The sequence below is a fragment of the Papio anubis genome, chromosome 18, assembly GCF_008728515.1.
Source record: "Papio anubis isolate 15944 chromosome 18, Panubis1.0, whole genome shotgun sequence".
Classification (NCBI taxonomy): Eukaryota; Metazoa; Chordata; class Mammalia; order Primates; family Cercopithecidae; genus Papio; species Papio anubis.
Genome location: NC_044993.1, coordinates 14,326,570 through 14,339,119, shown reverse-complemented (window position 1 = coordinate 14,339,119; position 12,550 = coordinate 14,326,570). Strand labels below are relative to the sequence as shown.

Below are 12,550 nucleotides of genomic sequence, written 5' to 3'. Positions count from 1 at the left end.
CTTTGTGCTTGCTAGTTTTTCAATCCATATTATATGGAGTCAGACTTGTCAAGGCCACCATAAACTACATGGTCACAAGCTATAACACATGTGGACACTGTAGACAGTTTTAGTTTTCTTCTTTTTTATTTTATTTTTCATAGACAGGGTCTCACTCTGTCACCCAGGCTGGAGTGCAGTGGAATGATCACAGCTCACTGCAGCCTCCACCTCCCAGGCTCAAGTGATCTTTTCACTTCTGCCTCTGAAGTAGCTTGGACCATAGGCACAAGCCACTATGCCTAGCTAAATTTTTTGGTTTAGTTTTATATTTTTGTTTTGTTTTGTTTTGTTTGTAGAGATGGGATCTTCCAATATTGCCCTGGCTGGCCTCGAACTGCTGGGCTCAAGTGATCCTCCTGCCTCAGCCTCTTGAGTAGCTGGGACCACAGGAGCACACCATCATGCCCAGCTAATTTTTTAAAAAAGTTTTTTTATAGAGACAGGGAGTCACCATGTTGCCCAGGCTTTTCTTGAACTCCTGGGCTCAAACAACCTCACCTGGCCTTTTTTTTTTTTTTTTTCTTTTATTAATGTGGAGGCTTCTGGTAAGGGCTCTGCCTTGCACTACTGTGTGGGTGACTGGGGTTCTCTGACACTTAGCACTACTTTGCAGAGCTGCATCCTTGGTTCCCTGCTGCAGACCCTTGCCTACTCCTCACCTTAAAGTTGCTGCCCTTGGGCCCTGGGTTGCTCTGAAGCCCCTTCCTGCATATCTTGCCCTAGAGGCAGCAGGGGTGAGTCGGCAGCTATTTGGGGAGGCACCTGCTGCAGTTGCGAGCACAACGGCTTTCCATTATTCTGAGGCAGTTGACTCTGCAGCTGTGACTGAGCCGAGGGCCACTGCTTCCCTAGATCCCAAGGACCCGAGTCCATTGGCAGCCGTTCCTGGACCATCATCCCCTCTAAGTAATTCTGAGGCTGTTGGTGCTGCTGCGGGTGATACTGCCAATCATTCTGCTGCTGTTCTTGCAGCAGTGAGAAAGAGAATGAGCAATGACAATGGTCTTTCTTCACCCCATATGCACCTTGAGCATAATCCAAAAGGAAGGGACTTGCATGCTGGCTTTCCCTGGTTTCAGTCCTTTCTCCATGAAAATATGGCACAGAACATGGAGGAGGATGAAGGCATACTGCAGAGTTGTAGCTGAGAAAACGATAGTTAGTAAAATGCCCACTTCCTGTGTCACCACCATACTCCAAAGCACAGCGTGGTTGCTTTTCAGTGCCTGTGACCAGATGGTAGCTCTGGGAGGCCACCTGCTGACTGGGAATCCCTGGTTTCTCCAGATAAGAGCACTGGGGACCCACCTGTTGACTGAGAATCTCTTGGTTCTCCAAAGAGAAGCAATTGTAGCCCATCTGTTGACTGGGAATCCTCTGTTTCTCCAGAGGGGAGCAACCAGCTGTACTCATCAAAACCCCCTGGGCTCCAGAGAAGCTCTGCTCTGTGGCATAGTTGGGAACTGCAGCCTGGGCCTCCTGGCAGCTTAAAAATGGATGGGCTCGGACTGGAAAATAATGCTTTTTCTGAAGAGCAAATAATCTGTGTCTTTCTGCAGGTGGAAGTCTGGCTCTTTTATTTTGGAACCAATTCTAGAGAGAAAAGATAGTATTATTTTATTGACTCTACTTATCTGAATATATTCTTGTATGCATTCCTTAATGTAGGAGGATTTTTCTATTTAAGCCTCTTCCAAACAGAGTCCCTGACTTGCCTGCTGACATTAAAGCATATAAATAATAAAGGCAATCTATCCTAGGAGGCACATGTGGTAACACAGGTCACGCACTGTGCATTTCTAGAACCATAACCTCCTTCACTGGAGACAGTGACACCATGGTTTACATGTAAACCGTGGCTTTCCAGAATGTCTCCCCAACCTGTTTGTGACCCATATGCAATGTTCTGCTTGTTCACGAAGAAACTCTGTGCTACAGAAGAGGCTCCCAGCTGTCCCACCTAGTCGTGCATTGTTCACACAACCCTGCTACTTTACTCATACTCTCCCGGTAAGGAGAATTAGTGGTGTGTTTTCTGACATCCACATTTCTGTTCCTTTTCTTGACTTTTTTTTTTTTTGGAGACAGAGTTTTGCTCTTGTTGCCCAGGCTGGAGTGCAATGGTACAATCTTGGCTCACTGCAACCTCCGCCTCCTGGGTTCAAGTAATTCTCCTACCTCAGACTCCGAGTAGCTGGGATTACAGGTGCATCACCATGCCTGGCTAATTTTTTTTGTATTTTTAGTAGAGATGGGGTTTCGCCATGTTGGCCAGGCTGGCGCTGAACTCCTGACCTCGGGTGATCTGCCCGCCTCAGCCTCCCAAAGTGCTGGGATTACTTGTGTTTTACAAAAAATACAAGGTGCTGGCATGAGCCACTGCACCTGGCCTACTTTTCTGTTTCTTATATGCACATAATTCTTACATGCATTGGTTCACAGGTTACAACTAAAGAGTACAATTGTTTGAATAACTTCCTGAGCATATATTTGTTGTATGACTCTGAGGGAAAAAAAAAGAAACCATTTTTCCTCTGCTCTCATACCACAACAATCAACAGGGAAAGGCTTGTGTGAGCAAATGTGTTTTTCCACACACCAGGCCAACAGTTCTGCAGTGCACACAAGCTGGGCGTCCTTCAATTCAATTCTGACTACATACCTGGAAACACTGTCAGATCCCACAGGTCGAGGGCTCAGTCCTGCAAGACTGCCCCTCCTTCAGATGCCAGTTGCAAGTCTGGGCTTCTGAAACTTTTGACTGACTGGCTTCAGGTCAGGGCTACTGTTGACCTCCTCTCTGGGTTTGATTAACTTGCCAGTGTGGCTTACAGAACTAAGTGAAACACTCAGGTTTACCAGTTGATTAGAAAAAAGGATATAGATGAGGGGATGCATAGGGTGAGATATAGGGCAAGGAATGCAGAGCTTTCCTGCCTTCCCTGGATAAGCCACCTCCAGGAACTTCCACATGTTCAACTATCTGGACCCTCTTCAAACTCAGTCCTTTTTTTTTTTTTTTTTTTCCTGGAGGCTTTATTGTATAGTCATGATTGATTAAGCCATTGGCTATTGGTGATCAATTTAACCTTCAGCTCCACCTCCTCTCCAGAAGTTGGAGGATGGGGTTGAAAGTCCCAATTTTCTTTTTTTTTTTTTTTGAGACGGAGTCTCGCGCTGTCGCCAAAGTCCCAATTTTCTAATCCTGCTTGGATCTTTTCAACCCTCATTCTGAAGCTACTAGGGGCTACCACCCATCAGTCAGCTCACTAGCAGACAACTCTCAGATTTAAATCTTAGCTAAGTGCTCTCCCAACCCTTCAGAACTGCATATTCGACTGTTCACTTAGTGTTTCCACTTGGATGTTTATCTTACATATGAAACTTCATGTGTCCAAAATGTAAATTTTGATTTCTCTGACACACCTGCTCCTCCCTAGGTCCCCTCCTTAGTAAAAGGCAACTCTCATCTTCCATAGACTTAAGTAAAATGTCCAAGTAACCTTTGAGTCCACCTTATCTTTCACAGCATATCCCACACATGGTAAACTTTGTCAGCTTCATCTCAAACATCTACAGTCTCATTAGTCCCATCCATCTGCACAGCTAGCAAGCTGGCCCAAACCACCGTCACCACCACTAACTACAGCAGCATCAACTCATCCACTGCTTCCAAATTTGCCTCACTGTAGTCTGGTTTTCACAATACATACCCACTGTATTTTCACAAGTACATAATACTATTTCTTATGCAATGAAATGCTATATACTGCTTATTTTTTTATATTTTCATTATTGTTGTGTGCATGTATACAATTTTCTCTGAAATTGGTTATGGATACCAATGTCTGAGGATGTCTCAGGCCCTCATACATATGAAATGGTGTGGCATTTGCATATATACTATGCATGTTCTCTCATATGCTTTAAACCATCTCTAGATGACATACAATACCTGATATCTAATATAACACAAATGCTACATAAATATTTCTTATTCTGTATTGTTTTAAAATTTGTATCATTTTAAAATTTTTGTATTGTTATTTGAGCTCCCCCACCAACCCCGACCTCCCCTTGTTTTTGAAACAGAGTCTCACTTTGTCACACAGGCTGGAATGCAGTGATGTGATCAGGGCTGACAGTGAGAGCCACAGCACCCATCCTATTTTCATTTTTTAACTTTCCAAATCTGCATGCGGACCCAGTGGATATGGAGGATTAACTGTATATACATATATATTTTGATTGCTCTCTCCCATTTCTTTGAATTCTGTACCTTCCTATCCAATCCCCTGCATTCTACCTCCATCTGTACTCATTGCCCTTTAATTTTATAGGAAACAGCTGGATGTGGTGACTTATGCTTGTAATCCCAAGACTTTGGGATGCTGAGGCGGGTGAATCTCTTGACCCCAGGAGTTCATGACCAGCCTGGGCAACACGGTAAGACCCCAGTTGTTACAAAAAATACAAAGCCCAGCGGGGTGTAAGACCCCATTTTTTACAAAAAAATACGAAGCCCAGCGGGGTGGTGTGCTCCTGTAGTCCCAGCTACTCAGTGGACTGAGGTGGGGGAATCATCTGAGCCCGGAAAGTGGAGGCTGCAGTGAGCCGTGATTGTGCCACTGTAAATCCGCCTGGGTGACAGGAGTGAGACCCTGTTTCAAAAAAAAAAAAAAAAAAAAAAAAAAAAAAAAATCAATCTTGAACTTACATCTATTACATTCACTGGACATCCAAATTTGTTGGCCAGTGTTTTCCTAGTTGTGTAATCGGGGTAACAGGTTTCGCCAAATATTTCCTTAAGTTCCTGCAATAATTCTTCAGAAAATTTATGTCGGCGTTTTGTTTTTCTTGGTTTGTTTGTTTGTCTTTCTTCATTATGATGATTCTCTTTGGCTGGGAAACCTGACAAAAGTATCAACAGAGAGAAGAACATTGGAGAATGTTGGTAATTACCAGACCAAAGAAGAGTTCCAAACAGTGTTAGCACCATTGATTCCCTCCCCTTCCCAAGGTGAAATCCAGGCGTGACCTCATAGCTACTCACAATAAAATTACAAATGAAAGCATGAATTGGCTAACTCTAGGCCTATGGGCCAGATCCAGCCAGTTGCCTCATTTTGTAAATAGAGTTTTATCGAAACACCAGTCACTTTCATTTGCTTATGTATTGTCTATGGCTGTTTTCAAGCCACAGTAGCAGAGTTAGTTGAGGCTCAAATGTGTCTAGGGTCCACACAGCCTAACATATTTACTATCTGGATTAGACAATTTATCTTTAAAATTAGAACTAATTGCAGAAGAATATTTTATTATTTCATCACTGTAATGTATAAGAGGAAAAACTCATCTAGACTGATTGAAAGGCAGCATATGGGCTACTGAGGGAACGCAGTCTGAGCCTGAAAGGAAGCGAACGGAGACCTTTGGGTGCCGCTACGTTCTGTTTATCTGAGTGCTCTCTGAGTTCCATGAGTGTAGTTAGTTTGTGAACATTCATTAAATTAAACATGTATAAATATTCGCTATTTTTAGCATGCACACTATATTTCAATTAAATCCTTCTTTTTTAATTTATTTTTGAGACAGAGTCTCCCGCTGTCACCTAGGCTGGAGTGCAGTGGCGTGGTCTCAGCTCACTGCAACCTCCGCCTACTGCGTTCAGGCGATTCTTGCACCTCAGCCTTTGGAGTAGCTGGGACTACACGTATGCACCACCACCGTGCGTTCCTAATTTTTAAAAAATTTTTGAGATGGAGACTCGCTCTGTCGCCCAGGCTGGAGTGCAGTGGCGCCATCTTGGCTTACTGCAAGCTCCGCCTCCCCGGTTCACGCCATTCTCCTGCGTCAGCCTCCCGAGTATCTGGGACTACAGGCGCCCGCCACATCGCCCAGCTATTTATTTATTTTTGAGACAGAGTCTCCCTCTGTCACCTAGGCTGGAGTGCAGTGGCGTGGTCTCAGCTCACTGCAACCTCCGCCTACTGGGTTCAAGCGATTCTTGCACCTCAGCCTTTGGAGTAGCTGGGACTACACGTATGCACCACCACCGTGCGTTCCTAATTTTTAAAAAATTTTTGAGATGGAGACTCGCTCTGTCGCCCAGGGTGGAGTGCAGCGGTGCCATCTTGGCTTACTGCAAGCTCCGCCTCCCCCGTTCACGCCATTCTCCTGCCTCAGCCTCCCGAGTAGCTGGGACCACAGGCACCCGCCACCATGCCCGACTCATTTTTTGTATTTTTAGTGGAGTTGGGGTTTCACCGTGTTCGCCAGGATTGTCTCAATATCCTGACCTCATGATCCATCCGCCTCGGCCTCACAAAGTGCTGGGTTACAGGAGTGAGCCACCGCGCCTGCCTGGCCTCTTTTTTTTTTTTTTTTTTTTTTTGTGGCGATAGTACTTTGCTATACTGCCTAGGCTGGTTTCAAACTCCTGAATTGATCCCCCTGCTTTGGCTTCCTTGTTTTATTAATTGTTACTCTGCATTTTTACTGTAGGCATACAGCCAAAGTCATACTAAATTGGATAAACACTTAAATGTACATATTAGAAAATTATAATCAATGACCTAAGTTTCCAAAGAGAGAATTTACTTAAAATGTACAAAATTACCAAAAGAGGAAGCAGAAGGGAGGACGAAAATTAATGAAAGAGGTAAAACTCATGAGACAATTGAGAAGGTTAAGAAAGATACACAAGAACTGGTACTTTGTAATGGAAAGTAATACATCTTAATAAAATTCTGTAGGATTCATTAAGTAGTTGATATATTCTTTTCTCCACTTAAAGTGTCGACTTTAAAATTTTAGGTAGATGTCACTTGTAGGGGACTCACGGCTGCCATTTTACATTTGAAATTCAAGAGTCCAACTTCAAAGTACCCATGGCTGTTCTAACAATTTATCAGCGAAAAACAGCTGCTGCTCCAACAATCTGTACCTCTAACCGTGTTTGTGCTTTAAACTTGGACTTGAAAAAAAGCAAGGAGGCTGGGCGCGGTGGCTCAAGCCTGTAATCGCAGCACTTTGGGAGGCCGAGACGGGCAGATCACGAGGTCAGGAGATCGAGACCATCCTGGCTAACACGGCGAAACCCCGTCTCTACTAAAAAAAATACCAAAAAACTAGCCGGGCGAGGTGGCGGGCGCCTGTAGTCCCAGCTACTCGGGAGGCTGAGGCAGGAGAATGGCGTGAACCCGGGAAGCGGTGCTTGCAGTGAGCTGAGATCCGCCCACTGCACTCCAGCCTGGGCGACAGAGCGAGACTCCATCTCAAAAAAAAAAAAAAAGAAAAAAAGAAAAAAAAAAAGAAAAAAAGCAAGGCATGTAGCATTACCAAAGAACGGAGAAAAAGCTGATGGGAACTTACCACCTGAAGTGCCGTCCGAACTCATCTTGGGTAGAAGATCTGGACTCCACGGAGATCAGAGAGTAACTGACTGAGCAGCTCCCAAGACACAGGCTTTATGTAGGGTCAAGGTGACCCACCCTTTTCTTAAATACCTTTCAATTTAATCCCCTCATTAAATATTTAACACCTGTAGAAAGAAACGTGAAGTAATTAGATTGAGTAGAAGTACAGATTCTACTAGGCGATTTTGCCTCTTTAATAATACCTTTCTAAATATGACTCGTTTAATTATTTTGATTTGGTTACATTAGTTTCTACATTATAAGAATGTCCTTACCTTACTTCGTATTTTTTGTTTTCCTCGGCTCTTCTGAAACTCATGTCTTTTCATCATTGCGATGTAGAGCAGTCAACCTGGCTGTGCTACACTCCCTATTTTTTCAATAAACCGTGAATCTAGGCGTGGCTGTGAAGGTATTTTGTAGATGTGATTAGCTTATATAATCAGCTGGCTTTCAGTAAGTGAGAATATTTTGGATAAACTGAGTGGGTTCAATTCAATCAGCGAAAGGGCTTAAGAGCAAAACTGAGGTTTTTCTGGAGGGAAGCCGGAAAACACATCTGGCTGGGCGTGGTGTCTAATGCCTGTAATCCCCGCACTTTGGGAGGCTGAGGCAGGAGAATCACTTAAGCCTTGGAGTTCAAGACCAGCCTGGGCAACACGGTGATACCCTTATTTATATGAAAATTTAAAAAATTCCCACCCGTGCTCAGCTGGTGCCTCAGGCGTTTCTGACTGCTTTTCCAAAGGGCTTGCCACAGACTTTATTCCTGTCTATCCAGCCCCTACAATTATAGAAGTAAGTTCTATACTGCTATGATCTGAATGTTTATGTAGCCTCAAAATTCGTAGGTCAATATCCTCCCCCACAAGGTAATGGTATTAGGAGATGGGGCCTTTAGGAAGTGGTTGAGTCACGGGGGTGAAGTCCTCTTCAAAGGGATTAGTGCCTTTATCAAAGAGAGCAGAGAGGGGGAGGGAGGGAGGAGACCTCTGTGATTCTTCTGCCATGTGAGATTAGAGTGAGAAGATGGCTGTCTAGGAGGAAATGGGCCCTCACCAGACACCAAACCTGATTGTACTTCCCCATCTCCAGAACTGTGAGAAATTTCTGTTGTTTATAAAGTAGCCCGTCTATGGTATTTTGTTATAGCAGCCTAAATGGACTAAGGCACATATATGTCTCTCTATATATGTATGAGTATGTATGTGTATTGTATATGTATTTATATATTTATAATATAAACACACACACATATGTTTTATATAGCTCACTAGTTCACTATGGGATTTGACTTCGGAACACTACTCTTTCTCTGATTGAACCCTGAATGATACAGACCTTGGTATTGGAGGTGGTTCTATAAGAACAGAACCTTACAGAGATATATATGCTTATAAATATACAACTAAAAATAGGTATACTTTAAGTTATATATACGTCTTCTTTTTATATAAGGACTCCAGTTCCAGTGGTAAAGAGAGCACTGGTAGTCCATGGCACGATGTGGCAAACACTGCCATTGAACAACCCCAGCTGAGTGCCAAACTTAACCTGCAGCAGCAACCAACACTGAGTCCTTAGAGTGCTAACATAGGGACAGATGCATTACACTGGACCATTTTCTTTGTGGAAGGGTCACTGCATCGTTCTTATTGGAACAGATACTCTGGAGACAGATTTACCTTTCCTGAATGTAACACTTCATCAGAATTACTATTGCGGACTTAGGAATGTCTTATTAATCCTTATAGCATTGACTTTGGTCAAGGAGCTCACTCCACAACGAATAAAGTGTGGTAATGGCTAGGAGCGGTGGCTCACGCTTGTAATCCCAGCACTTTGGGAGGCCAAGGCGGGTGGATCACCTGAAGTCAGGTGTTTGAGACCAGCCTGGCCAACCTGGTGAAACCCTGTCTCTACTAAAAATATTAAAATTAGCCAGGCGTGGTAGCAGGCGCCTGTAATCCTAGCTACTCAGGAGACTGAGGCAGGAGAATCACTTGAACATGGGAGGCAGAGGTTGCAGTGAGCCAAAACCGCACCATTGCACTCCAGCCTGGGTAACAGAGCGAGACTCCGTCTCAAAAAAAAAAAAAAAAAAAAAAAAAAAAAGTGTGGTAAAGACTCATAATCTTTACTTAGCAGTTCAATTGTTAAATATCTAAAGCGACAGATATAATTAGGAGAAAATACTTTCAAGGGCTAAGCCACCCAGACAATGAAGTTACCTATTAAGCTAATATTGTCTGTATATCCCTGCATTTAAATAAGTGACAGCCCATGATCACAATTAATCAAATATTAATAGTATATTTCAATTTATATTCTTTTATATATGCTATAGGAATAAAATAATTGAAATTATAATCAAATTTATCTACTAGTTTTTAACCTTCTCTAGGAAATTTCTTTTGTTCTTCCCCAAATCATGAGAGCCTGAAGAAGACAAATCATCATTTCTGTTACTTTTTGCACAACAGGGAATATTCAAAGTACAGTCATGGTTTAGAAATGCATTGCTTTATAAGTGAAGTGTAGAACTTGGGGACACCACATACCATTCTATTTCTTGACAATGACACATATTATTTTATTGTCAAAAAAGGCAAGCATAGATCAGCCTCCTGAGTAGATGGGACTACAGGCATGTACCACCATACCCAGCTAGTTTTTTTTTGTATTTGTAGTAGAGACAAGGTTTCTCTATGTTGGCCAGGCTGGTCTTGAACTCCTGGCCTCAAATAATCTACCTGCTTCATCCTCCCCAAGTGCCAGGATTACAGATGTGAGCCACCGCGGCCAGCCATGCCTTTATCATTTTTACTCCAAGATTAAGACATAACTGACAAAATTATATATGTATATGGCATACATGATGTTTTGATATATGTGTATATCATGAAATGATTTCAATTGAGCCAATTAACATATTGTCACCTCACATACTGTCATTTTTTCATGTGGTGATAACATTTAAGATCTGGTCTCTTAGCAATTTTTTTTTTGTTGTTGTTGTTTTGAGATGGAGTCTCACTCTGTCACCAGGTTGGAGTGCAGTGGCTTGATCTTGGCTCACTGCAACCTCTGCCTCCTGGGTTCAAGTGATTCTCCTGCTTCAGCCTCTCGAGTAGCTGGGACAACAGTTGTGTGCCACCACACCCAGCTAATGTTTGTATTTTTAGTAGAGATGGAGCTTCACCATGTTGGCCGGGATGGTCTCTATCTCCTGACCTCGTGATCCGCCTGCCTCAGTCTCCCAAAGTGCTGGGATTAGAGGAGCAATTTTTAAGTATACAATATATTATCATTAACCATGCAGTACAATAGGTCTCCAGAATTTATTAATCTAACTGAAACTGTATACCTTCTGACTAACATCTCCCCATTCCTCCCACACCCCAGCCCCGGCAACCACCATTCTTCTCCCTGCTCCTTTATTCGTTTTAGTTTTTTCTTTTGTCTTTTTCTTTTTTTCTTTTTTTGAGATGGGGGTCTTGCCATATTGCCCGGGCTGGAGTACAGTGGCTATTCACAAGCACAAACATAGTGATCCCCCTGCTTCAGCCTCACGAGTAGCTGGGACACAGGTGTGCACCACCACACCTGGCCATCCTTTTTAAATATGGAATTTTGATTGTTGTTTAAAGGGCACAATTGTATTTTATTTTGTTTTATTTTATTTTTGAGACAGAGTCTCGCTCTTTTGCCCAGGCTGGAGTGTAGTGGTGTGATCTCGGTTCACTGCAACCTCCGCCTCCTAGGTTCAAGCGATTCTCCTGTCTCAGCCTCCTGAGTAGCTGGGATTACAGGCATGCACCAACATGCCCTGCTAATTTTTGTATTTTTAGTAGAGACAGGATTTTGCCATGTTGGCCAGGCTGGTCTTGAACTCCTGACCTCAGGTGATCTGCCGGCCTTGGCCTCCCAAAGTGTTGGGATTACAGGCGTGAGCCACTGTGTCCCCCGACAATTTTTTGTCATTATAGGAAGTATAAAGTCAGTGATTACTTTCTTTCTTTGTCAGGCAAATAAACAAACCCACAGAGAGGCTCATGGTTTACTCCCAGATCCCAGTTCTAAGTATGCAGCAGAACTGGGCCAAGAGCCAGGTCATCCTGCGTTGATATACTTACAAAATCATACACATATATTATTATTTTTTGTGTGGCTAACACTATCCAGGGGAGGAAAATGATATGCAGATCAATATCACTTAAAATTCTGCTGTACGGTATTTATTATAACAATACAACTTTTTTTTTAATTTAAAAAGTGGTCACAGAACCTAACATCTTAAGATGACTTAAAGTCAGCAAAAGCAGATAAACCAAATTGCATAATACTAGCTTGATATTATTTTTAATTGCATTTAATTTTTCAGTGAGCTTTCTCAGATTGAAGTAGATCTATGTGAATTTGGTTTTGATTTTGCAGAAGATGATTGTGATAATAAGAGAAAATGCGGTGGTCCTCATAATAACTGAATCATGGCTGGGTGTGGTGGCTCATGCCTGTAATCCCAGCACTTTGGAAGGCCGAGGCGGGTGGATCACCTGAGGTCAGGAGTTCGAGACCATCCTGGCCAACGTGATGAAACTCCCTCTCTACTAAAAATACAAAAATTAGCTGGGCGTGGTGGCAGGCACCTGTAATCCCTGCTACTTGGGAGGCTGAGGCAGGAGAATGGCTTGAACCCGGGAGGTGGAGGTTGCAATGAGCCAAGATCACGCCATTGCACTCCAGCCTGGGGGACAAGAGCGAGACTTCATCTCAAAATTAAATAAATAAATAAATAAATAAAATAACTGAATCATACAGAGAAATGTATTGTATCAGCCTAGTCGTCTGCACTAGAAAACCGCTTCTATCATAATTGCTGAATCAATATATTGTCTTAAATCTATTTGTTCTAAATAAATTTGTCAAAAGTCAAAGTCCCCATTTATAAACTTTACTGACTTACCAAAAATGTGTTTTTCTGTTTATCATAAAATTGTTTAGGCCAGGCATGGTGGCTCACCCCTGTAATCCCAGTACTCTGGGAGGCTGAGGTGGGTGGATCACCTGAGGTCAGGAGTTCAAGACCA

General features: G+C 42.9%; 1 protein-coding gene across 1 annotated transcript; it reads right to left on the bottom strand.

Moving 5' to 3' along the window:
• Positions 1 to 625: 625 nt before the first annotated feature.
• LOC116271267 (cytoplasmic polyadenylated homeobox-like) lies at positions 626 to 7,500 on the bottom strand. Its single transcript, XM_031658081.1, has 3 exons — positions 7,417 to 7,500; positions 4,760 to 4,953; positions 626 to 1,635 (listed from the first exon to the last, which is right to left on the bottom strand). Exons 1-3 carry the CDS (start codon positions 7,439 to 7,441, stop codon positions 703 to 705), a joined length of 1,152 nt encoding a protein of 383 aa, XP_031513941.1. The 5' UTR covers positions 7,442 to 7,500; the 3' UTR covers positions 626 to 702.
• Between the last annotated feature and the right edge of the window lie 5,050 nt (positions 7,501 to 12,550).